We start from the raw sequence: 26,447 nt of genomic DNA, 5'->3' as shown, positions 1-26,447 counted from the left end.
TGATGATCTTAGAGGTCTTTTCTAACCTTAATGATTCTATGATTCTAGGAGGCACTCCAGTCCCTTAATGATTATTTCTGGCCCTTTGCTGGACTCTCTCCAGTATGTCCCTCTCTCTCTTGTACTGAGGAGCCCAGAACTGGACACAGCACTCCAGGTGTGGCCTCACCAGTGCTGAGTAAAGAAGGACCACCTCCATCGACTTGCTGCCAATACTTTGTCTAATGCAGTCCAGGATACCATTGGCCTTCTTTGCTGCAAGGGCACATTACTGGCTCATGTTCTACTTGGGTGTCCACCAGGACCTCCAATGCCTTTTCTGCCAAGCTGTTTTCCAGCTGGGTGGCCCTCAGCATGTATTGGTTCCTGGCATTGTTCCTTCCCAGGTGTAGGACTTTGCACTTCTCCTTGTTGAACTTCATGAGGTTCCTGTCAGCCCATTTCTCCACCCTGTCGAGGTCCCTCTGGATGGCAGCGTGACACCCTGGCGTATCAGCCACTCCTCCCAGTTTGGTGTCATCAGCAAACTTGCTGGTGGCACACTCTGCCCCAGATCTAGATCATTAATGAAGATGTTAAATGGGACTGGACCCAGTTTAACACCGCTAGTTACTGGCCTCCAATTAGACTTCAGACCACTGATCACCACCCCCTGGGCCTGGCCCTTCGGCCAGGTTTCAATCCACCTCATTGTCTGCTTATCCAGCCCATACACATACATACATATACATACATAGCTTCTCTAGGAAGATCTTACGGGACAGAGTGTCAAAGGCCTCAGTGAAATCCAGGCAGACAATATCCACTGCTCTCCCCTCATCTACCAGGCCAGTCATTTCATTGTAGAAGTTTACCAAGTTGATCAAGCATGACTTCCCCTTGGTGAAGTCAGCCATGCTGACTACTCATGATGATTTTCTTGTCCTTAATGTGCCTGGAAATGGTTTCCAAGAATAGCTGCTCCATCACCTTTCCAGAGATTGAGGTGTAGTTCCCTGGGTTCTCCTTCTTGCCCTTCTTGAAGAGAGGAGTGATGTTTACTTTCCTCCAGTCTTTGGACACTTCTCCCAGTCACCATGATCAACCAAAGATTATTGGGAGTATCCTCACAGTGACATCTGCCAGCTCCCTCAGCACTTGTGGGTGCATCCCATAAGGGCCCATGGACTTATGTATGTCCAGTTTGCTTAAGTACTCCCTGACCTGATCCTCTTCCACCAAGGGTACATCTTCCTTGCTCCTTCCCCTCTGGTCTCTGGGACCTGGGATTCCTGAAGGGTGGCCTTGCTATTAAAGACTGAGGCAAAGAAGGCATTCAGTACCTCAGCCTTTTCCATGTCCTGTGTACTCACGTCCCCTGTCTCATTGAGCAAAGGGCCCACATTTTCCCTAGTTGTCTGTTTGTCACCTATTTGTGTACATACAGAAGCCCTTCTTGTTGTCTTTGATGTCCCTGGTCAGATTCAATTCCATTTTGGGCTTTAACTTTCCTAACTTCATCCCTGGATGCTTGGACAATGTTTCTGTATTCAACCCAGGTTACCCATCCTTGTTTTCACCCTCTTCTTCCTTTTTCAGATTCAATTCCATTTTGGGCTTTAACTTTCCTAACTTCATCCCTGGATGCTTGGACAATGTTTCTGTATTCAACCCAGGTTACCCATCCTTGTTTTCACCCTCTTGCTTCCTTTTTGTGTTTGAGTTTGGCTAGGAGCTCTTTGTTTATCCATGCAGGCCTCCCAGTGTTTTTGCCTGACTTCATATTCGTTGGGATGGAACTCTCCTGAACTTGGAGGAGGTGATCCTTGAATATTACCCAGCTCTCTCAGGTCTCTTTTCCCTCCAGGGCCTTACTCCAAGCAGATCTTCCAAGAAGATTTTTGAGGAGGCCAAAGTCTGCTCTCCTCAAGCCCAGGGTGTGAGCTTGCTTTTGACTCTTCTCCCTGCCCTTAGGCTCCTGAGCACCACCATTTCATGCTCACTGCAGCCAAGGCTGCCTTCGACCTTCACAACCCCAACAAGCCCCTCCTTGTTGGTGAGTATGAGGTCTAGCAGAGCACCTTTCCTCATTGGCTCCTCTATCCCTTGGAGGAATAAGTTGTTGTCAATGGACTCCAGGAACCTCCTGGATTGCTTATGTCCTGCTGCGTTGTTCCACCAGCAGATATTGGGGTGCTTGAAGTCCCCCATGATGACCAGGGCCTGTGAATATGAGGCTACCCCTATCTGTCTGTAGAGGGCCTCATCCACTTGTTCTTCCTGGTCAGGTGGCCTACAGCAGACACCCACTATAATGTCACCTTGACCCGTCCTCTCTTTAATCCTAACCCACGAACTCTCAGCTGGCTCCTCATCCATCCCCAGGCAGAGTTCCATGCACTCCAGCTGCTCTCACACATAAAGAGCAACTCCCCCTCTCATCTTCCCTGACTGTCCTTCCTAAAGAGCCTGTATCCCTCTGCTGAACACTCCAGTCACAGGAACCATCCCACCACATCTCCATGATCTTTCTCCTCACACCCTTTCCCCTCACTGGCAGGTTTTGTTACTGTTCTGCAGACAAGAACCAAGTAAGAAATGCTGCATAAATGAAACTAATATGAGCAATGGCTATTGTTTCCCATTTTATTAAACTATATGGAAGTCTGCCTCTGACTAGCTGTGCTGTTTTGTAATGCTCTGTTCACATCCTTAAAGCTGTGGGCAACAAAAATCACTTTTCTGAAGATTAGAGGCATGTGTTATTCTGACTGGAAAGGCTAGTCCTGAAAAGATATTGCTGGGTGACTCTTAAGTCATGTTATGTAGGACATGAGAAGACGACGTAAAAAGTGAAGGCCTCTTAGTTCAATTAAGCATAGCCATTTCTCACGTATTATATAGGATTTGTCAGGCTGGAGCACAGAATTGGTCCAATGATCACATATAAAATACTATGTAATACATGAGAAATAAATCCTTGTGAGTAGCCAGATCTGTCAAAGCTGTTACGGCTTGTTATATCAAAGACAGGTAATGGCTTAGAAGTGACAGACAGGCATGCCTGAAAAGGTAAGAAAAGCACCTTGGGACTCCAGCACAGCACAGACATAGCTCCTCTTTTTGCAGCCACCCTCCCCCTCAAATTGCAGGCAAGAAGAGAGGGTGGGGACATTGCTGCAGTGGTGCCAGCCAGACACCTCTCCCAAAACAGGTGACAAATGTTGAAACAGGAACAAGAGGCCACTTTTTACAGTTTGCTGCCAAGCAAATTCCCTAATGAGTTACTGAAGTTGTGACCTAATTAACCACATCTTTTCCACCTTGCCTTCTCTCTGTAGAATTGGGAGTTGGGGATGGAAAGGTCATATTTCACCACTTGCCTTCGATGCACCCCAGCCACCCGTACATCTTCCTGGCTGCCAACAGTGCAGCATGCAGCCAGGAAGGGAGCCGTAGTGGCAACAAGGTCAGACACATTGCCTGGTAGGACACACTGGGCTTCCCAAGAGAGAAGGAAGACAGACTCACCCTTTCCAATTTATTCTTCAGCCATCTGTCATACTTTCAAAAGGCAACTGCACTAATACTCCTCATACACAGGCACATGCTTTGCTTTGGTCTATAGCTCTATACTGCAATATACTGGCAATTTGTTCACCCCAATGTGTAATTTTGCTCTGGGACTGTAGTTTAAGACTCGGCCTCCTCATCACTGTGGCATGTAACTGTCTTGGGGGACACACAGTTCACCTGGGGTACTATTTACTGGGCTTGTCACCTCTGGCTGACAGCAGAGGACTATTTAATTCAATTCTGATTGCCTTGGCCCTACTCAAGCAGCCATGATTCTCCTATTCACCATCAGCTTCTCCCTTTTTCTTGTTCTGATGACCTCGCAAACAAAACAGGCCACAGGGCCTCCAAAGGAACTAAAATCCTTGAGCTTGAGTGCATTTTCTGCTCTTTATTTGCTTTATACTATGAAAAATGGACAAATTTCAGCACAGAAAAGAAAGTGTTAACAAAGTACCCAGGCTTATCTTTCCAAAGTGATTGGGCTGAGTGATAAGCTATATGCATTCAGACATGGAGGATCTGCTTACACATATATTAATGTGCATTTGCTTAAGTTGCTTACAAGCAACCAATCAAGCACAAAGGATTAGATACTGCAATTAGTTTCAGAAAATATAAGTATTCGGGGCATTCTCTCTTCCTCCTCTCTCCTCTCCTTTCCCCCTTAAAAGCCGTTGTTAGTTACAGCCTATGATTCATGTTTACACAGAATGTACAAATGACCCCGCCTAAAAATGCCAGTAATTTGCAAGATAGAAATCTTTGGATAAGATGCAAGAAATATCTACTATTCAGAGTTCTGACCATTTTCCATCACCCAGCAGCCTAGCAACATGCCATCCAGTTGGTTTTCATTAGTATGCTTGACTGACTGACATCCCACCTCTCCAAGATGCACACTTGTTTTTGTGTTCCTCAATTTGTTGCACTGAGTAATAGTATCTAGTAGAAAATGCAGTTTAAATCTGCTTCCACCAGAAATATTATCCATGTATTCAAGATATTATCTTTTTTTAAACCAGACAGAGTCCAGTTTAATATAAGTTTGCATAATCATTGCATCATACATAACTCATTTATACGATATCAGGATAGTAAACATTGTCAGCATGTACCTTCCGAGGGCCCGTGTTCTTCAGCTCAAAGACATCCATGGTGTAGTTGACTCTGCGACCATAGTGGTCAAACTGAACGTTTCCTGTCAATCCTTGTATTCGAACCTACAAATGGAAGAAAAAGCATCGTGAAGATCCAGCCTTCTATTCTTTATACCAAATGTCACAGAGCAGTGAAAGTCACCCTGCTTATGTCCTTAGATTACCATAACACTACTCTAGAATAGACAGACAATATAAAGCAAAAAAGTTGGCTACTTTTCCTTTGTATTCCTTTTTCCTGTCAAACCATGCTCAAAATAGGCTTAGATATGCCAGTATCTAAGTGCTAACAAAGACACACAATGGACCTTCTCTTCTTTCACGCTGTGCAGCTCAACACTTTCCAGCTGCAGGTCCTAAAGAGAAGTACATTTTTTACCATTCTCATCACTGCTGCAGAATATTTTAGATCACATGAAATAAACCTAAAGGATGTTCGGCCTGAGTTCATATATCTTTTTAGCTCACACCCTGGTGGATTAAATGTATAAATTGAGTATATATTGCTCATCAAGGTAAACTTGACAACAACCTTGGCCCCAGCAAAGCAATTTACTATCACAGAAGATGGGTGACATGCACAGGGCCTGAAAAGAGTGTATTCAAAGCCTCAGAACGGAGAAGGACAGATGTAAAGCCGTAAGATTGGCTGTGGCAGTTTTCCACCACCTGTGTCTCAGCTGAAACCAGAACTCTTTTTTTTTCTTTCAGCACTTCACTGCCTCACTGAAGGATACCTGGACTGTGGTCCTCATCCCAAAGAAGCCATGGCCATATTGCTGCTGGCTTTGATTGTATCAGGATCCAGCCATGCAAACCTCTTTGGCCAGGTTCAAAGGCATATGCTGTCCGCCCTAACGCAGAAGCCTGACTTCATGCTTCTCACAATTGTTACAGATCTGTGCATCTGTGCATACAAAATTATTTATTTCTATCCCTAAGAGTCAGGATGTGGATTTAAACCATTTACTCCTTCCCTCTGTCCTTTTCTATCTCTGCCAATTTTTCTCCAGGACTGAAACCTTGTCTTCCAGGCACAGAGCTGCCAGGTCTGTCAGCAGCCACTTCTCCTCAGCAGTTTCCCCTGAGTGGAGCCTGCTTATTTGCAATGATTTAAATTCTACTGCAGGATTTTTATTTTCTTACTGTCCCATTCAAAGGAAAGGCTAAATCATCTTGACAGAGATCTGGAACTTTCTAGGCATCCATATTCATCAGGAATTCAAAATCCTGACATCAGAGACCAATAGCTCTGGGTTATTTATTTTTAAAGAAAAAAATACTACCTATGTAATTTCCCTGGGAGAAATCTACTTTTATTCAAGACGACAGAAACATATTTGAAAGGTTATGTTATGTAGCTATACCTTTTTCCTTAAATGGCAATATCTGTACACCCAGGTTATATGCAAAAGCAACAGATGAGCTCACCAGTTCAGTGGAGGAAGTCCCAACTATCTTAATAGAACTAAGAGTAGTTTCAAATAGTAGCAGTTCCTCTCTGCCTTCATTCCAAGTTATAAACCAGAACAACCAGAACAGTCCCAGCTGTTTCCAAATGGCAACTGAAAAATAAATTTCTCCTCTCCCATTATTACCGTTGTGTATAATATCTTCCAAATCATATAGTATACAACTAGTAGCCAACATTCACAAAGATCACTAGAATAAAGCCTACCCTTACCTGTTTTAATGTCCTCTCCATATCAATTCCTTGACCCCATGGGGCTGCAGGGTTGGCAAGACAATCACCAGCATTTCCTCTCCTTGAAATATCAATTTTCTGCCTTCTAAGATTACGGAAAGTTTCAGCCATCACAAGTACTCCATCATATGTTAATGCAGATGTATACTAAATAGATGGACAAACACACCGCTTTAGAGTTGGCATGTCTTTACAAAAATCAGCTGTCTCAGATATTTCTAATTTGATTCATTATGCAGTAGTTTCTACACCTTCATTTAGGAAAAAACTCTCCTCCAAATCAAGAGCAATTTTGTCTAAGGAACAAATGCAGGACTGAGAAGAGTACATTTCAGTAGCTCCAGCTTTAAAACTGCATTTCTTAAGGGTAGAGAAATCTGCCTCTGAAGAATTATTAAAAGAAACAAATTAAACTGGAGATATTCAAGTCTTAAATTTTTTTTCCAGTTGTCTTATATGTTAGAGAATAACCCCACCCACCCTACTTACTCAAAAGAAAAGAAAGAAACAGTAACTCACTGAGAAGATGTAACTGAAAAAACACACGGCTAATGAGCAGACATCCAGGCTATTGGAATTTTTAAGAATGATCAAGGGTATGTTCTTCCTATTGGAAAACCTATGTTGGCTCTCTGAATGACATAGGGCACTGAACGGTTTGTGTTTCTACACTAACTACAGTAACTGCTTTCGGTTGAGAAGATGCCAAATGAAATGTGTAGAGCAAGTCTTCAACAGGTGTTAGCCTGGAGCCACATAAACAAAGGGGCATTTTCTCACTATGGTCCTCTGATGGACGTACTGCACCAGGAGAAGTTGTTCACATGCCTAGGGCTGCTGTTGATATGCCCTGTAACTTCCAAAGTTTAAATTCACGTGTTCAAGTCTGATTTCCTTCCTTTCCTTTGTCTTGCATATTAGAAGCTCTTTGGGACATGGTTTATCTTTATAATCTCAAATTTTGGTTATCCATAGGTGAATTATGTGCAATTTGGATTAATCATGCTGACTTCTCAGAAGGAGGCAGCACAATCCTCTTCATGTGGCAAGGAGTCCTGTAGGCTAAATTGTTCCTGTCACCCGTACTTGGGGATGTTTGCATGCCATAGCCCACAGCATCCTTGGTTTTTTTTTCCTCCAGAAGATAAATTTCTTGAATATTCACCGAATTATGTAGCTATGCTTTGTATTATCCATGTTGATACTTTCTCTAGACTTTGCCAACCTACCACTCTCCCAACCAAGGGAGGGCTGACTGCTTATCTTTGCACAGTGCCCAGCACAAAGGAGCCCAGTCTCAACTAGGTCTGATATGCATTAGTACATATAATAACAGAACTATTTTGATGAAGTCATATTTATAGCTATGCTGTGATTTGCCTGCCAAGAAAATTATAGGTGAGAGAAATATTTTGTTATCCATCTGTGAGGGATTAGGATAGAGGAACACTGGGATGTAATTTCACTGTAAGATTGTGCCTGAAAGTAATTACTACACCAGGTTTTGAGGTGGACAAAATTTCCAGAGGAAACTCCAAATGAAAATTTAAGGGTAGTAAATTTACAATTGTGATTATATCTCATATACAGAAGAATTCAGCTGTCAAGAAAGCTCTACACTCTAAGTGAATCTAGATAATTAGACTAATTCATGTAAAATTGGTTGAAATTAAGTTATCAGTTAAGCATTTGACCTTTAACTCCTGTCAGTAAAAGGTTGAAGTCGGAGAGTAAATGACAAAGGACATTAAAGTACCTCACTGAAATGTGTTGCAGTTTGTGTTTCTATCATACAATAATAAGGATAGGCATAATTAGTTGCCAGTAATAGTAAGATAAACTGCCTTCTCCTCTGCCTAAATATTAAGGTCTTCATTCATGTATTCAACAATGTTAATCAGAAATTAGAACACTTGAGTGATATCTTTGGTAGTGCTTCAAATCAGCCAGTACCTTTGGTGGGGTCTCAGATCCTGGGTATTCTCTCTGGTCCAGCTTCTTCCAGCGCTGCATCAGCTTAGTTACCATCGGGGTACTGAAATCTACTAGCTGAAATCCAGTCACATTGGCTCCTCCATGCATAAATCTCTCCAGAGAAATATCTTTGAATCCCTAGAAAATCAATTTAAGATTTTGTTTGTCCTTGTACACCACTATGGGTCCAATCTGTTCTAGGTCAGCAAGGCAGCATAAAGAATGTACAGCAGCAGGTTTCCATTAGAAGCCAAGACTTAAAACCAGAGAATAATGTTGAACCTTTGTTGATAATTTCCATCTGTGTAATAAAGAATGAAACAAAACCAAGAAATAAATTTCCCATATTATTGCTAGGGTGGTCTTGACAGCTAAGCAACACATTGCTGGGAATGGCAGACAGTTTTTGAAGAAATGCCTTTGGCGAATCAACTGAAAAGTGCCTGCAGAATATTAAAGCCTTAATCCAATTTCCATCAAAGTTGGCAGATTTGAATGAGCACTGTACTAGTGCTTTAACCGATATATCCCTGTTTCTTTGCATGTTTGCAAAATGAACAACGCTATTGTGTAAATACATTTATTCCAGGATTCATTCACCAGGCTGCAGGTGTCTGAGATAATGAGATAATATAATAGACATTAGAAGGCAGAGACAGCGGATGAGGATCTCACTGTTCGTGCAAGGAAAATATAACATGAGAATCACACTTTTGTGAAATATGATGGTGGCAGCTCTCGGGTCTGCTATATATTTAAAGCCTAGAGTGACGCCCAACATTGAAAGAAAAAATAAAGTACTTCCTGACTTATTAGTTTCTCAGGCTAATCTGTTCAGCACGTATAAAGAAAAATTCTTTAGTAAAATTTGCCATTAGAGACATAACTGAACTTCAAGAAACTGCATAATACAAACTGCTAAAGCAAGCTAAGAAGCAAGCATGAATCTTTCTGCTCCTTCCCTAGCTGCTATGTTTAATGCTAGCTCAGAGGTATCTTATTTTTATTTTCTTAAATTCCTCTGATCGGCATTTATCAGTGCAAACAGAAGTGTATTATCACACAACTTAAAAAAGAAAGATTTAGGAAAAAAAAAATTGTGGGGTACTGACCCAATACCACAGTGAAAAAAAACATTAAGGGCAGAGATTTGATTCATGCCCTAAAGGATACTGACAGTAAATATAAAAGGTGATGCCTCAGGAATTCCTATTACCCACATTACTGAAGCCAGTAGATAGCTATGTGTCCCCCTGCTGAAGTAGGTGACTAGATGTGCCTGTCTCCACGGTATATCCCACTAGCAGTTCACTGCAACATCCGGTTCCTTGTTTACAGGAACTATTTCGCATGGGAAAAGTTACTTGGGGAACTATAAATTTGTAATGCTGAAAATCTAATTTGTAAGACCCAAGAGAATAGACATCTCATTTAAAATGCCCAAGGTCTTAAAAATAATCTGAAGTGATCTTAAGTTAAGGTACAAGTACAGCGAAGCACAATAAAATATTTCATGTCAACTAAAATTCCTTGAGGGAGAGTGAAAAGAAAACAATTTAAAGCACACATTAGACTCTCTCCTACATTCACTGTGCTTGGCCAGGCAGGTATTTCAGCTTAAAGAATGGGTTATTTTAATAATAAGATATTGCATACACTCATTTGCCCTCTTCTGAACATTAGCTGTGTGAATGTGCAGTTTAGACTTAGAGTGACAATACTGAACTAGTAATTTGACTGGAAATAGCTGATCTTCCAGCAAAATGAATGTTCCCTGGAAAATGTAGGAAAGTTACCTCAAGAATTTTTATGTTAGCAATATTAAAAAGATGAGTCAAAAATCATAGTGTAGTTCTGTAAATTCTAATTCAGCCACAAGATACACTTAGCAGTCCTTTATGCTACATTGATTTTGACAAAATTTAAGAGGGTAACATTGTGCCCTTCTTGTCTAGATGGCTGTAACAACAAAACCAAGTTCTGTTATGCACCATAAAGAATGTATTATGCGCAACCACGTTTTAGTGACAAATGGCAAATGTTGTGTGAAGTGCTGTAACTTCAAAGCAAAAGTGTTTCACTTACCGAGCAGGGGTATAATTCTAGAAAAATATCTTACCAGGTTGGCAACAATATAATGGTATCCTTTAACATGCTTTCCCACGCTCACAATCTGTGGAAAAGAAATAAGAAAGAAAAAAGAAAAAAACAATGTCATATTGTTTTCTCTAGAAAGATGTTTTCATAGCAAGATAGATATAAATTCTGAAATATGTAACATCAGCAATATAATGTTGAGAGTCTTTCTCCAATAAGGTAGCTATAACTTTCCAGGTGCTTAATCATGGGAAGAAGTTAAAATGAAAGTGAGTAACGTAATGAACTGGTAATCTGAGTGTCTTCCGCACGATTGAAAATGTTACTGTAGTACACTATTTTATCAAATAGAGCAATTATCTATGGGATACAAATTCAGAAGGAGGAGATCACACATTACCTAGAAAGCCTACCTGCTGATGTACCTTTTCATTTTAAATAAGTGCGGAATTTATGAATCACACTGGGTTTTCATCTCTTGGGATCAAAGCTGTTTGCCCTTGAGGTTGTCAAGTACCACGAGTGTTATTCAGCTCTTAGTAATACGCTAAAGACTTTGGGAACGGGCAGGAGCGAGGCGAGAGCAAGAGCGGACAGCGAGGCTGCCCTTGAGTGTTTAACCAAAATATAACATCAAGTGATGCAAAAAGGGAACAACCACGATGTGCAGCTGCTACAGTCCTGATATGGCAAGGTCAACAACAGGGTTTAGACAAAAACTATGTCAACCCACGCCTTGTATCAATATTATTGCCATTCCTATGATGGAATGCTTCTTATTTGACGTGCTGAAAATCAAAAATGAGGAGAGAATATATTGTCAGTAGAAAATGGTGTTAATAGTTTCATTACAGATTAAAGCTGTTTTTACTAAAGAAACTAATAGTAATACCTGCAACATGCAGCTTGCATTTACTACCAGTAAAGAGTCCTTTTAACTCTTATTTTTTATAGTTTACCACTCATTTAGAAAAAGTCTGTTTGCAGCCCAAATATGTGAGTTTTCTTCTCCAAATGTACTCATCTCCACAAATCCTTTTAGCTTCCTTCCAAATGAATAAGTAAGACACAGGTAAAAGTTTTCCATGCGGTGCAGGTTACTCAATAAGTAATGGGAAACTTACAGATCTGTCTCCTTTCCTGCTTTGAAATCTCAGGTCTAGGCCCTGTCCTGAAGAGTTGGCAACTTCCTGCCTTCGTGGATCGCACCTCATGTTCAAAAGACAGAACAAACATTCACTAAGCCTTGCAGCCCCTTTTCCCAGTTGTCCTGTTTTGGCTGGGATAGAGTTAATTTTCTTCCCAGTAGCTGGTATAGTGCTGCGTTTTGGATTTAGGATGAGAATAATGTTGATAACAGAGCAAAAAATAATTAACACATTTTGGAGATGAGAGACAAGTTGCTGAAGGACTAAATAATTTGGCCAAAGACACCCAAGGGTCCAGGATCTAAAACTGGATTAAAACTTGGAAATGCTTGATTCCCAGCTCTGTTGTTCCAGTAAGTCAATTTGCTTCTACAGCAGAGTGGAAGGGAAAATTGAAGGGATGTGGCATAAGCATCTTGTCAGAACTGTTTTAATTTCATTATTTTAAAGTAATAAAGTGAATAAGCAATTTGTCTGTTATCCTTTTGTTCTTGTTTCCCAACCTCTATTTTGTATTTATAGTCTGTAGCTAAAATGTTCTTATTTAAAAAGCAAAACATGAGCTAAAAAAAGCCCCAAAAGATACCACCCCCCCAAGCCATGACCAGATTGCACCCTTCATATAAATGAATTTCTTATTTTGGACTCAATCAAACTCCCATTAAAAGCAGTATTAAATACCATTGCCACCATTTTATCGGGGGGCAGCGGAGGGAGAAATCACACTTTTCCCTATCACCAACTCCACACATGTGAGGTGGGTGCTGTCAAGCTATGTTTTTGCACTGAATAGAAAGGGTTCTAACCCCTGCTGGTTCAATGGCTTCAATAGGGATGTGGTCCCTGACACCAATAATGCTTCTACATCTGTACTCCTTCAGCAATACATGGTAATGAAAATATGTTTGCCTACCCATTATAGGGAAACTCATATAGATTAAAACCTCACATTTTAAAATAACTACAGTATCACAGTTTGAATGTAAGCAGACTGACATGATTTAAGATGTACGTGACATGATAATCAGATCCTCAGCTTGGGCAAATCACTGCAGCTCCCTTCGAGCTCGTGGAAGCTGACGTAGCTTTGGCAATTAACACCCTTAAGTGATCTGTTCCCTGGTTTGGTTTTGTAACACACATTGTGATGATCATTGCAACATATCAAGTCAAATAAAACAAGCGCATAATCAACCTGCAACTGTTGAAGTACGTTAACATACATGTCCGTAGTTGTCACAGTCAAAATGAATAAATACTGCAAATGATTAACCAGATTTGCTTCTGTGCTTGCTCTTAGCAAATGCATGTAGAAATGACTGCAGAATTCCTGGATTTAATGTGAACAATACAGAATATTTTTGAAAAAAACATTTTAATTTTACAGTGTATTCTCTCAAAACTTGTCTCTTAGGGTGAGTGATAAAGGTACACATTTATGTATCACCTAGTTGTCTTAACTTCCTTTATCATCAGTGGAAAGAGCAGGCACTTTGAGGAAATGGATGTAAGGAAAAATTTCTTTACTGAAAGAGTGGTGAAACATTGGAACAGGCTGCCCAGGGAAGTGGTTCAGTCCCCATCCCTGGAGGTATTTAAAAGACGAGTAGATGAGGCACTTAGGGACATGGTTTAGTGGGTGGTGGTGTTGGGTTGACGGTTGGACTCGATGATCTTAGAGGTCTTTTCCAACCTCAATGATTCTATGATTCTATGAAATGATTCATCTTATCCTAAAGCACATGTCTAAAATTAATTAGACAGCTTGTGCCCTGAAAGTGCATGTTTTTCTACACTGACTAGAAAAAGAGTTGATGATGATTAGCTCTGATGTAGACACCTACATTTTATATCCCTAATGTTAACTGAGACAAATTTTACCCTGATAATGTTGATCATGCAGACAGAGAAGAGAAGTGATGCTATATGGCTTGTATTTCCAACCAAGATTGGATACAATTCTGATTTTGAATTTGAAAATGTTTATGGTTATTGATCACACACAGTTTGCAAACCAGGAATTGCTTATGATTTAGGAAAAAAGCGCCTGTTTAGTGAAACAGCTTTCTGTGAGCATCTCATACTTTCAAATATCCAAAATATACACACAGTTACCTTTCTCTCTCAAATACTCAAAGCTGCAGATTATGATCTATAAAATAGGATATGAATTCTCGCTACCTGAAGAACCACCTTTCTCTATACTGTACTTCTGCACTGAGCTAAATTGAGGCAATGAACTTAAGTCTTTCATAACAAGAGAAGGAGTTTCTGACAGCTACTCAGTCTGGAATGCACACTCTCACACTTTTCTTCTCTATTCTTTAACTGGTTAGTGGAGACTAGAGCTTTAACAGAGATGAGACCTCAACCATTCCACACACGTAACAGTAGATATTGACCTGAACCACAAACTAAACAGATGAGTGCTGGTGAGTGAGGGAAGAATATTTTTCTTCTATGGCAGAGCGGAGAGGGAGGGTAAAAGATCCAACAAATCTATTCGGAAAGGGAAAAACAAGACTGAGATTTTGACAGATGAGAGAGTGTTCTAGAAAGCCTTTTCTATAGAAGTTCATTAAGTCTGGGGGCACCTTAAAAACGCAGGTACTTCCTCATGCACCCCTAAACTCAGACCGACGGGCCAAGCTCAGTCACAGCCCAGAGAGAGGGCAGAGTTGCATTGCCTAACATCTGCATTAGCAAGCAGCAGTAGGATAGGATCTGTACAGCAAAAGCATTGGTGCTAAGGAGCTGGCATCCATAGCATGCACATTTCAGGGTTTTACTCTGGACTATCTCTAACCTGGTCACTAGACTGAACTCACACCGGGTGCCAGTGCACTTCTGGGCTGCTTCTGGGCACATCTTCTTGTTTGGCATCATCCAAAAGAAAACCAATTCATGTATTTTGAGTCCGCCCTTGATGTGAAATGCAGCACAGTAAATGGCTGCAATCAGGAGATTCACTTCAAAAGAGCACGCTCCTGAACTAAGATGCTCTGTGTGCCTGTGGGCCCCATTCTCTTAGACAGGCCCTGAGCACCCATGGGGCAGGTGGCATATCCATGTATAGCAAGAGCTTGAGCAGTGACAACTGTCTTCATTTCAAAAGGAAGGCCCTGAAGAGAGGGTGACGCTGCCACAGGCACCCATAGTGGCTCTGCCCAGGGAGCAGGAGGTCTAGCTTGGCTATCACCCCAACCAGTTGCAAAACCTGAGACAGGGCAAGCCATCAAAGATGGGCTTTTCCAGTCACATAAGCAGTGATATACCATGAAAATGCTGATATGGTAGGCCAGGGTCATGGTAGCTCAGGGAGGACCCTCTGTATGTGTAACTGTTCTTTTTACTGCTTCGGGATGCTTTGATTCAAAACTGTCCTAGTGCCAGCAACCTGAGCGAGTGGGATCAGATCCATTCCTCCCCCTCACGTAGTACTTCTTCACTTAACACCTTCTAAACATTTATTTTTGCTCTGTAGTCCCATTCTTGACTTCTCCTTAAACACCACACACAGATATTGCACCTGGCTTTTGTCGCAGTGAGAGTTTAAGGTGACCTCAGCTTGCTGAGGTAGATTTTGGGAAGAAAGTGTTGGGAAGGGTGAACTGATTTGTGACTTCTTTGGGAAGGGATGAGAGCAGGGGAAAGCAGGATGCTGCACTGGCTTTTGTATATTGATTTGCATGTTTTAATTCAATGACCAAGGTGGCTAGTACCTAGAATTGGAGCTCTTTTATACTCTTATTTGTAAAACTGAAGAAATTATTAAATAATCAACACAGTTCTGAAGAAGAATGAATAAGAAAATACAACTGCTTCCCAAATATCCATTAACAGGAAAGACAACAAGAGCCATTCCATGTATTATCCAGTAGTCACACTTTAGTGAATACTTCATTTCAGTGAATGCAACAGGATAGAATCAAAGAAAGTAAAATATTAAGGCCATTAGGCTATCAAGGTCGTTTCAGAATCTAATGCAACTTTTTTTCTTTAGACAGAGAAGAGAAGTGATGCTATATGGCTTGTATTTCCAACCAAGATTGGATACAATTCTGATTTTGAATTTGAAAATGTTTATGGTTATTGATCACACACAGTTTGCAAACCAGGAATTGCTTATGATTTAGGAAAAAAGTGCCTGTTTAGTGAAACAGCTTTCTGTGAGCATCTCATACTTTCAAATATCCAAAATATACACACAGTTACCTTTCTCTCTCAAATACTCAAAGCTGCAGATTATGATCTATAAAATAGGATATGAATTCTCGCTACCTGAAGAACCACCTTTCTCTATACTGTACTTCTGCACTGAGCTAAATTGAGGCAATGAACTTAAGTCTTTCATAACAAGAGAAGGAGTTTCTGACAGCTACTCAGTCTGGAATGCACACTCTCACACTTTTCTTCTCTATTCTTTAACTGGTTAGTGGAGACTAGAGCTTTAACAGAGATGAGACCTCAACCATTCCACACACGTAACAGTAGATATTGACCTGAACCACAAACTAAACAGATGAGTGCTGGTGAGTGAGGGAAGAATATTTTTCTTCTATGGCAGAGCGGAGAGGGAGGGTAAAAGATCCAACAAATCTATTCGGAAAGGGAAAAACAAGACTGAGATTTTGACAGATGAGAGAGTGTTCTAGAAAGCCTTTTCTATAGAAGTTCATTAAGTCTGGGGGCACCTTAAAAACGCAGGTACTTCCTCATGCACCCCTAAACTCAGACCGAAGGGCCAAGCTCAGTCACAGCCCAGAGAGGGCAGAGTTGCATTGCCTAACATCTGCATTAGCAAGCAGCAGTAGGATAGGATCTGTACAGCAAAAGCATTGGTGCTAAGGAGCTGGCATCCATAGCATGCACATTTCAGGGTTTTACTCTGGACTATCTCTAACCTGGTCACTAGACTGAACTCACACCGGGTGCCAGTGCACTTCTGGGCTGCTTCTGGGCACATCTTCTTGTTTGGCATCATCCAAAAGAAAACCAATTCATGTATTTTGAGTCCGCCCTTGATGTGAAATGCAGCACAGTAAATGGCTGCAATCAGGAGATTCACTTCAAAAGAGCACGCTCCTGAACTAAGATGCTCTGTGTGCCTGTGGGCCCCATTCTCTTAGACAGGCCCTGAGCACCCATGGGGCAGGTGGCATATCCATGTATAGCAAGAGCTTGAGCAGTGACAACTGTCTTCATTTCAAAAGGAAGGCCCTGAAGAGAGGGTGACGCTGCCACAGGCACCCATAGTGGCTCTGCCCAGGGAGCAGGAGGTCTAGCTTGGCTATCACCCCAACCAGTTGCAAAACCTGAGACAGGGCAAGCCATCAAAGATGGGCTTTTCCAGTCACATAAGCAGTGATATACCATGAAAATGCTGATATGGTAGGCCAGGGTCATGGTAGCTCAGGGAGGACCCTCTGTATGTGTAACTGTTCTTTTTACTGCTTCGGGATGCTTTGATTCAAAACTGTCCTAGTGCCAGCAACCTGAGCGAGTGGGATCAGATCCATTCCTCCCCCTCACGTAGTACTTCTTCACTTAACACCTTCTAAACATTTATTTTTGCTCTGTAGTCCCATTCTTGACTTCTCCTTAAACACCACACACAGATATTGCACCTGGCTTTTGTCGCAGTGAGAGTTTAAGGTGACCTCAGCTTGCTGAGGTAGATTTTGGGAAGAAAGTGTTGGGAAGGGTGAACTGATTTGTGACTTCTTTGGGAAGGGATGAGAGCAGGGGAAAGCAGGATGCTGCACTGGCTTTTGTATATTGATTTGCATGTTTTAATTCAATGACCAAGGTGGCTAGTACCTAGAATTGGAGCTCTTTTATACTCTTATTTGTAAAACTGAAGAAATTATTAAATAATCAACACAGTTCTGAAGAAGAATGAATAAGAAAATACAACTGCTTCCCAAATATCCATTAACAGGAAAGACAACAAGAGCCATTCCATGTATTATCCAGTAGTCACACTTTAGTGAATACTTCATTTCAGTGAATGCAACAGGATAGAATCAAAGAAAGTGAAATATTAAGGCTTTCCAAATATCCATTAACAGGAAAGACAACAAGAGCCATTCCATGTATTATCGAGTAGTCACACTTTAGTGAATACTTCATTTCAGTGAATGCAACAGGATAGAATCAAAGAAAGTAAAATATTAAGGCCATTAGGCTATCAAGGTCGTTTCAGAATCTAATGCAACTTTTTTTCTTTCCAAAATATCATTGTGGATGTGAGTGTCTGCTGAAAGGTGAACTTTGAAAAAAAAAATCAGCCTTAGGCTCTATTCACACTACCAAATGCATTTATGTATAAGACAGTAAAAAGGACAGTACATTGTGAGAATTTTTAGTTGCTGATCTACCATACTGCAATTAAGAAAACGCCTTATTCTGATTTCAGTGATTCCAGTAGTAATCAAAAGTAAATAGAATTATAGCACTGACTTTAAAGTGTGGTAAAAACAGGGCCAGTGAGATCTGAACCCAACTTAGGCTTTAGACACAACTCTGAACTTTCTGATTTTATCATACAATACTGTTCTTTCCATTTAGCTGAACAATAGCCTAGCCTAGGAAATTTGAGAAACTATTCCACTATCGAAAAGAAGAGCTACCAGTGTCTGCTTTGATTCTTTTCTTTTTTTTTTTTCCCCAGGAGTGGCAAGTTCACTGACTTTGATAAAACCATTTCCAGACTTACATCAGCATCTGAACAGAGAATCAGGCCCCAAGTCATCCTCTGTTCTCTAGTACTATGAAATGGATATTGCATATAACTCATTTTAAAAGAATGCTTAACTTCTGTAGCAAGAAATGTCCCTCGTTATGATCTCCAGAAGATGGAGGTCAGTACAGCTGGAGTGAAAAGGACTTATTTTCAGTTAAATCTCTTCAAAGGGTGATAGCTGTGCATTACCAATGGGACTTTAACAAAGGTTTTCCTCTTTGGTATTGTGTTACAATCTGCTGCCTTAAGAAAAAGAACACCTGCAATAAAATGAAGTCTGTCTAACACAATATAAAAAGTGTGGAGACTTGTTAAAGACGGAAGATTGAGACCCGACCTGAAATATTGTGGCAGACATGGCGATGATATAAACCACAACTGAAATGGGATTTTATACAATGTCTGAAGCAAGGATAAATCTTTTACAAAGCTGTAAAAAAGCAATTGAAAAACAAGCTTAATTTTAACAACTAGTGCTTGCGAAAGGGCACTGTTGTTGGGGAAAGGGTGGACTGTTAACAGCATACAGCCACCAGAGAGGATGTTAAAGAAGGCAACAAACAAAGTAGAAGTGGCTCCTTACAAATCGGCGTTTCTTTCTCTGTTGTGAAGGCAGGTGCTGAGCCGGCACAGCAGTGCACACACCTGCCCCACGCACGGCCAAGTAGAGGGGAAGGATGCTTCCCACACAGCTGCCGTGCCCACAACCAGCTGGCAGGACAGAGCCCTGCGCAGCGTGGGCAGCTGCTGGGGAAGAAAACCTGGAGACGTGGCTCAAAGGCCATTAAACCAGTGCCCTGAGCATGGCTGGTTGCTTTCTTCTGCTGCTAAAGTTGTTTGCATTCAAAGCCTACTCCTGTGAATGGCTCACTCAGAGCTAAATGGGATATGCAGACTTGTAGGGAAAAAGGAAAGAGAAGAAGGGTGTAAGAAGAAGGTCACTTTACAAATCCCCCGAACCATTTGTATTCATCCTTTGTCTTCTACCGCCCACTTGTTCTTTCAGTAACTGAAATAACCTATTTCTCGGGTCCAAACCTCATCAGTTGTGTGGTGCAGTGACAAAATGTGTTTTTATTACTGTGCAGTGTGGGACTATTATTGTGTGCAAAATCCCAGCTGCTTCACAGAAAATAAGCCTATGAAGAGAGCACCTCCTGGCTCTGCTGGGTGAGGAAGATGCTGGTGGCAGTGCTGGCAGCTGGCTCCCTCAAGGAGAAGAGCTATCAGTGTTGCTTAGAAGCAAATCCGTAGACATCTAGGGAAAAGAAGCATGGAGAGAAAGGAATGATGAGGAAAAGGCACTTCATGAATCTCCCACCCCCCCTGGGAGTGGGAGAACTGGACTAAGAAGAGATACACAGAGAGCTGCTACTATGTCCCTGAAGTAGTGTAAGTCCAACAATGCTGCTACCAGCCCAAATTACTGTGTGCCGTGCACATACCAACTTATTTGGCTAATGATTTGCTCCTGCAGTTCTGCGTGAGCAGAACTAAACCTGCATTTTGTTCATGCAAATCAAAAAGATGTAGAGAAAAACTAGAGACAGTGAGCGACAAGGGAAGTCCATGCCATTTCTGACTCAAGGGATAAAGAAATCCTCATTATGCAACTAAACTACATGTAAAAGCAATGTCATCTCTTGACAAATATTTATCTGTGTTGTGCTAGTGATCCTCTGTGCCAATGCGCTGCTGCGTTCATGAAAAACAGGAAAGCAGAAGAAATTGTGGAGGAATGATTGAGCTAATACGTTGTTTAATTCATGTGTCTGGTTCATTTCTGCCTTCCTGTAAGTACTATGTTGTAATTTATTAAAATATTATGTTTTAATTTATTATTATTATTATCTTAAATTAATTATGCAAGTGATCTAAATATCATTTGCAAAAATGCCAGTTGCTAGCTTCAGTTAGTAGACACACTGGAAATTAAGATGAAAAAAAAAAATTTTTAAAAACAGCAAAATGTACAACTTGATCAATTTAAAGAAATTCAGCAGTCAAACATTACTTTTTCAGGTTTAGCACTCCGGTGGCAAAATATTAAGAGCAGACCAAGAAGGAGTGGAATATGTCAGCTTTGGTACTTTTCTCTGCTCACACATTTATTTTCTTTCATTTTGATGGTATAATAATAATCAATCTTGCTGTGACAGCCTGCTCCATTTTACCCATCAGAGAGATTTGATTTTCAGTGCAAACAGCTACATATCTCAAGGCTCTTTAAGGCTGGGGAAGCTGAGGATCAGCGATGTCAAACAACACATTGAAAAACTGAGTTAGTTAGACAGCTATGAACAGTGTCCAAGATACTGTGCAGCTACTTCACTATCATGGTTGTTCGTAAGTATTGTTAGCTATCATTGATTAGAGTTTATTGGCTTGTAATTTTTACAAGATAATATTAATGATACTAATACTTTGCTATGTGACAACTTTACATCCATGTTTAATTTTTAATATTACAAAGCACAATGTACATTCTTTTTATTATTATGTATCAATTCAGCTGTGTACATTGAAGCATTAAATATGTGCCAGATGCTGCATAGCAGTTTTCACCTCTGTGTTTAAAGGCAAATACAGCCCTGGATGAGCAGCGAGGCTTGATCTTGTTGATACAGAGCACTGACAGAGCTGAGAAAAGTGGTGCCTGTCTACTGGGAAACATCCCGTTTAGTTCTTATGGGCAGGGGAGGGCAGGGAACAGGAAAAAAAGACTAGAATCAGCCTGTCTGGTAGACCAGGAGCCAGACTGATGATCTCTGAGAGCAAAACGGATTCACTATGAAAAATTCAGAAGAAAATACTGCTCACAGCGGACACCTTGGAAGACATCTAACACATAGAGTGCTGAGGTTTGAACTTTGTTGGATGGAGACGGGTGGGAGAGGATGGAGCTGCTACAGATGGAAAAAGCAAAGAAACCCATTGCCATTCTTGCAGAAAGGAGAAACATTTTTTTGCTGAACAGAGTCCTGTGTACATCCATGTGCATATGTTTATGCATGTATCTGTGTGTACAAATATAAAAACAAACACTGCAAATGTTACTGCATATGAAAAAGCCTGAGAAAACAGAAATTAGGAGTAGCAATATGCTCTTTCAGAAAGAAGTAAACATAAAGGTCCTAGGCAAATGCAATTACAGTTAGCTTGTGTTTTTCAGTTTGCTTTGCCAAGCTTTGCATGAAGGTCATTATGGAGACACAGATAAACTCAATTCCTAGTAAAAATCTGCCCAAGAGGACTATCCGAAATTAGGAAGAAGTAGCAGAGTATTTAGTAGCAGAGAATGAGGAACCAAAATACTGGAGAAGCATGTTGCCTGGCTTAGTGAAGGACTTTTTTAGATGTGGTCACTTAAAGTAGCACAGAGGTTGATCTGATCACCCTGGTATTCCTTCTAGCTATTTCTGATGCAAACACATTACGGGTTTGCAAGAATCAATACAAGATGATACGCAGTTCACCCACTCATAAGGTATTTTTATCTCAAGAGCTGCCTATAGGTGTGCAAACAGAGTAATGAGAAACAAATGAGCTCATCTGTGTAGATCTGTGCCTTATTTTTGGGCCTGACTTTCAGCCTGACTCAACAAACACAGCAGCACAGGCTGGGTACACACTGGATAGGAACAAGCTTTGGAGGAAAGGTCCTGGGGGTTCTGGTGGACAAGTTTACCATGAGCCAGTCATGCACCCTCATGGCAAAGAAAGCCAGCGGCCTCTTGGGCTGCACTGCCAGCAGGTCGAGGGAGGTGATCCTTCCCCTCTGCTCAGCACTGGTGAGGCACATGTGGGGTGCTGTGTCCAGTGCTGGGCTGCCCAGTACAAGAGAGACATGGGCATACTGGAGTGGGTCCAGAGAAGGGCCACAAAGGTGACTGAGGGCTTGAAGAATCTGTCATACGAGGAGAAGCTGAGAGAGCTGGGACTGTTCAGCCTGGAGAAGAAAAGGCTCAGGCAGATCTTAGTAATACATATAAATACCCGATGGGATGGTGGCTATCTGACTATTCCTGGAGGTGCACAACAATAGGACAAAAGGCAAAGGACACAGGTTGCAACACAAGAAATTCCAGCTAGATATGAGGAATTTTTTTTTTTACTATGAGGTACTTGCGTACTGAAACAGAGCATAAAGGGGTTGTGGGATCTCCATCCTTGGAAGTGTTCAAAATTTGACTGGATGAGTAACCTGATCTAAGCTTGCCCCCTTGAGCAGCGGGAGCATCCAGATGACCCTCAGAGATCACTTCCAACTGCAATTATTCTGTTATTCTGTTTGCTGAATAGAGCTGCTCATGTCAGTACTTCACAGTCTGAATTTCAAAACCAGGTCCAAAATCTGCCTAAAACCAAATCTCAGAGCTCTAAGTCTCCAGTCTTTTTTCTGGTACCTTATTTGCTCTGCAGTGTTTAGTATGAACTGACAATGAGAAATCTGGCAGAAAAAGAAATTAAGGACCATAACTGTTAACTTCCAACTTTAGCATTTCATGCTTTTGAAAGCTTCCTTATATAATTTTAAATGTTCTTTTGATATAGATTAACAGCAAAAATAAAAAACAATGAAAGGCCAAAAGAAAAGGGCTAAAGTATTTACAGTTAACAAAACTATCCATCATGATTTAAACGATTATCACTTTTCAGCTTAATTGTAAAATCTATTTGTGCATTGACTTCATTGTATATCTGAACACATTTCTGAGCACTGAACAAACTGTAAGTAATAGCTGTGAGATCAGCTATGGCTGAGCAAATGACAGTCTGCTTCTCTAGTAATAAGTGTTATTAGTGTCTGAAAAAGTAAAAAGAACAAATATAATGGTTGAACAAATAACGTATTTTTTCACTGAAATCTTCAAAATGATTTTCTGTGTTATTCTTCAAATCTGACCACAATTTCATCATTTTATTACACTTCACTCTTGCTTGAAAGTTAGCAAACGAAGAAATAACAAAAGAAATCTGACATGTATTTACTGAATGTAAATTATTCCGACTAACTAAATGCAAGTAAAACTTAGAAGAGAGTGATATGACATTTTCTTAAATGTGTGTGTTTTGCTATATATTTTTAGTCCAAGCTGTCTGTTGGTTTGTCTATCAATTTTCCAGTAAAATATTTTTTAACACGTTCGGCAATTTCAGCTATATTGAAAGGAAGACAATGCCTCTAAGACATCGTCTAAGACATCTAGGACATCTAAGACATCTGAGACATTAAGTCTGTGCAGTCTTTATTAATTCTGGCTGCTGGGTGAAGAACAGACACCCATATGTTTTTGCCACCAAAGGGAACTCGGTGGCACACCCAGACACTACACCTCCTGTCTGACAGCTACTAGTCAGCACATGGGTACTACCTGGTCAGTCAACTTGCACATATTTCTTGATTATCCATAGTAAGTGCTATTTCTTGCTTGCTCAGTACATTTCTGGGAATAAGATTTTTATGGTGCTGGTGGTAGTGGTGGTCTAAGAGAAAAACAAAGCCCACAAAACCCAAGGGGGTATCAGTCCAGTAATTCTAAACACTGCTTTGTTCTGCTATATGTAACTTCTGGATTGCTTCAGATTGTACTGATACAAATTAAGCAATGAATACATACTAATAAGAATAAAATAATATGAGAAGAAAAATAAAAATAAAAAATAATAATTTTGTTAAACTAGGAAGCCTGACTTGGGGTTTCATAAGTTCACCTTAAATAGGTATCTGGTATTAACTTTGTTTGGGCTTTCTCAGTAATAAATAAAAACACATTTCTTTTGTAGGCATATTTATTTTGAAACATGAGTCCTGTATTTCAGATAGAAATTCAGAAAATATATAAGATTAAAGTAATGATTTTCTAATTTTGGTAGTTACACCCTTTATCCTTAGGCTGACTTGACTTCTGATTTTAGGTGAATAAGCCAGAAATGCAAATAGATACACTATTTTAGAATGCAGGAAGAAAAATAAAATGAAAAGAAGGAGTAAGAAAAGAAGAAAAATTCCTAGTGAAAAGTGAGAGAAACACATGGGCCCGATTCTTGCTGTGCCATATGCAGTAAATTACTACTTTGGCCTGGACTGTTCAGATGCTGTACTGCTTGCTGCCAGTATTAGTGGATTAGTTGGTAGGAAATGGAAATCACAATGTTACAATGTGTTTCAAGTATTCATTGCATCTTAAGCAGAAAGTTCTTTGTATTAAATTCAGGTAAGCACTTTAGAAACACAACTTGGAAAGAAGAGACACACAAGCAGAGAATTTTCTGTCTCTCTCACCGACTTTCATCCTTTGATTCAAACAGAATATTTTTGTGCTTTTAAAAGACCACCTGCTGAAAGTGTTGTGGTTCACAGAAAAAAGGGTTGTTGATAAACAAGGACATAACGGTCCTTGACAGAAGAATATGAATCACTAGAAATGCATTCTGCTATATAAGCTATATCTGTCATATAAAACTGTGGAGATGTCATTTTATCTTTCGGTGTCTTTGTTTTAGCTCCTTTTTTCTATCTTGTCCCGGTAAGCAGGAAAGGTAATGGTAAAAAGAATCTCTGATTTCATGCGTGTAGGAAAATGGGGGTTTGACTCTGTTTCTAGTCATTTATGCAATACAAATAAAGACTATCATAGTTTATTTTTTTAACTAAAAACATGTGGCATATTTTTATTATGGCTGTGTATGAACAGATGAAACAAAGGGCCAGGTAAGTAAACTGGGGACACACTTCATCGGATTTAGTGAGATCACTTATGAGGTTCTAGAAAACATTCTATTAAGCATAAAGAGTCCTCCATAACTGTTAAGAGTAGATGTGCTTTCTCCAAAATGAAACACACTTTCTGGAAGTTCTGGGGAAAGCTGACATGAAATAGATCTTCATAAAAACATAGAATGGTTTGAGTTGGAAAGGACCTTAAAGATCATCTAGTTCCAACCCTCCTGCCATGGGCAGGGATACCTTCCATCTTCATTTTACTGCTTTTGCTGCTCCTGTGCAGCACTGAAACACACTGTTTTGGGGCTATTTCTGGGGGTGAGCAACAGTGGTCATGCCAAGCATTGCATCCCCTTATGTCAAGGACTGCGGAGGAGCCCAAAACACCAGCAGTGCCAAGGCTGCCCTGAGAGGCCACAGTGACGGAGAAGTCCATGCTCAGAGCCACACCACTCCCAGCCATACACCAGGTCTACACTGGTAAATTAAAATGGGTCAGGCCCTGCTTGCCCTGATCAAAGGCAAATCATGTCCACCACTTAAAGTGGGCAAGTAAAGAAAACACTTATGGCAAAAGGCTTAATGTTTCTGGTCTGTCTTTCAGAGCCTGGGATTGCAGGATGATAAGGTCTGCCAGAGGAGGGTAAAGGAGGAGTTTCACTCACATGTAACAAAAAGGTTTTCCTGGTTATGGCTGTTGTAAGATATTAAGGAGGTAGGGTGTTCTTTCACCGTCCTGAAAATAAAGTCTAAAAAAGAGCTAAAATTACCTTGGTATGCTTAAGTTACAGCAGATTCTCAAAGGTAGGTGGAGAACTACTGACTCAGGCTGAAGACACTATCTTACTGATGAATCGAAGCAACCAACAATTCTGTGACCCTGCAGAAGTTGATGTCTTGCTCCAGTGTTGTGCTTCAACAGGGCTTTGAATCATAGAATCACAAAACCATTTAGGTTGGAAAGGACCTTTAAGATCATCAAGTCCAACTGTTAACCTAACACTACCAAGTCCACCACTAAACCATGTCCCTAAGCACCACGTCTACACATCTTTTAAATACCTGCAGGGATGAGGACTCAACCACTTCCCTGGGCAGCCTGGTCCAATGTTTCACCACTCTTTCAGTAAAGAAATTTTTCCTCATGTCCAATCTAAACCTCCCCTGGCACAACTTGAGGCCATTTCCTCTTGTTTTATCACTTGTTACTTGGAGGAAGAGACCAACCCCCACCTCACTCCAGCCTCCTTTCAGGTAGCTGTAGAGAGCGATGAGGTCTCCCCTCAGCCTCCTTTTCTCCAGGCTAAACAACCCCAGTTCCCTCAGCCGCTCCTCA

General features: G+C 40.7%; 1 protein-coding gene across 2 annotated transcripts in view; it reads right to left on the bottom strand.

Moving 5' to 3' along the window:
• The window catches only part of GRIA4 (glutamate ionotropic receptor AMPA type subunit 4), a 109,431-nt gene that overhangs the window by 73,872 nt on the left and 9,112 nt on the right, over positions 1–26,447 (bottom strand). For both annotated transcript variants that reach the window (XM_009276945.1, XM_009276946.1), the window contains exons 2-5: positions 10,514–10,567; positions 8,374–8,532; positions 6,400–6,567; positions 4,674–4,778 (exon numbers count right to left, since the gene is read on the bottom strand). In XM_009276945.1, coding sequence (XP_009275220.1) covers positions 4,674–4,778; positions 6,400–6,567; positions 8,374–8,532; positions 10,514–10,567 — 486 coding nt within the window. The remainder of the gene's footprint in view (positions 1–4,673; positions 4,779–6,399; positions 6,568–8,373; positions 8,533–10,513; positions 10,568–26,447) is intronic.

Source organism: Aptenodytes forsteri, unplaced genomic scaffold (assembly GCF_000699145.1).
Source record: "Aptenodytes forsteri isolate BGI_AS27 unplaced genomic scaffold, ASM69914v1 Scaffold354, whole genome shotgun sequence".
In the NCBI taxonomy this organism is placed as follows: Eukaryota; Metazoa; Chordata; class Aves; order Sphenisciformes; family Spheniscidae; genus Aptenodytes; species Aptenodytes forsteri.
The sequence above is the reverse complement of the archived record's forward strand: the minus strand, read 5'-3'. Positions and strand labels throughout refer to the sequence as shown.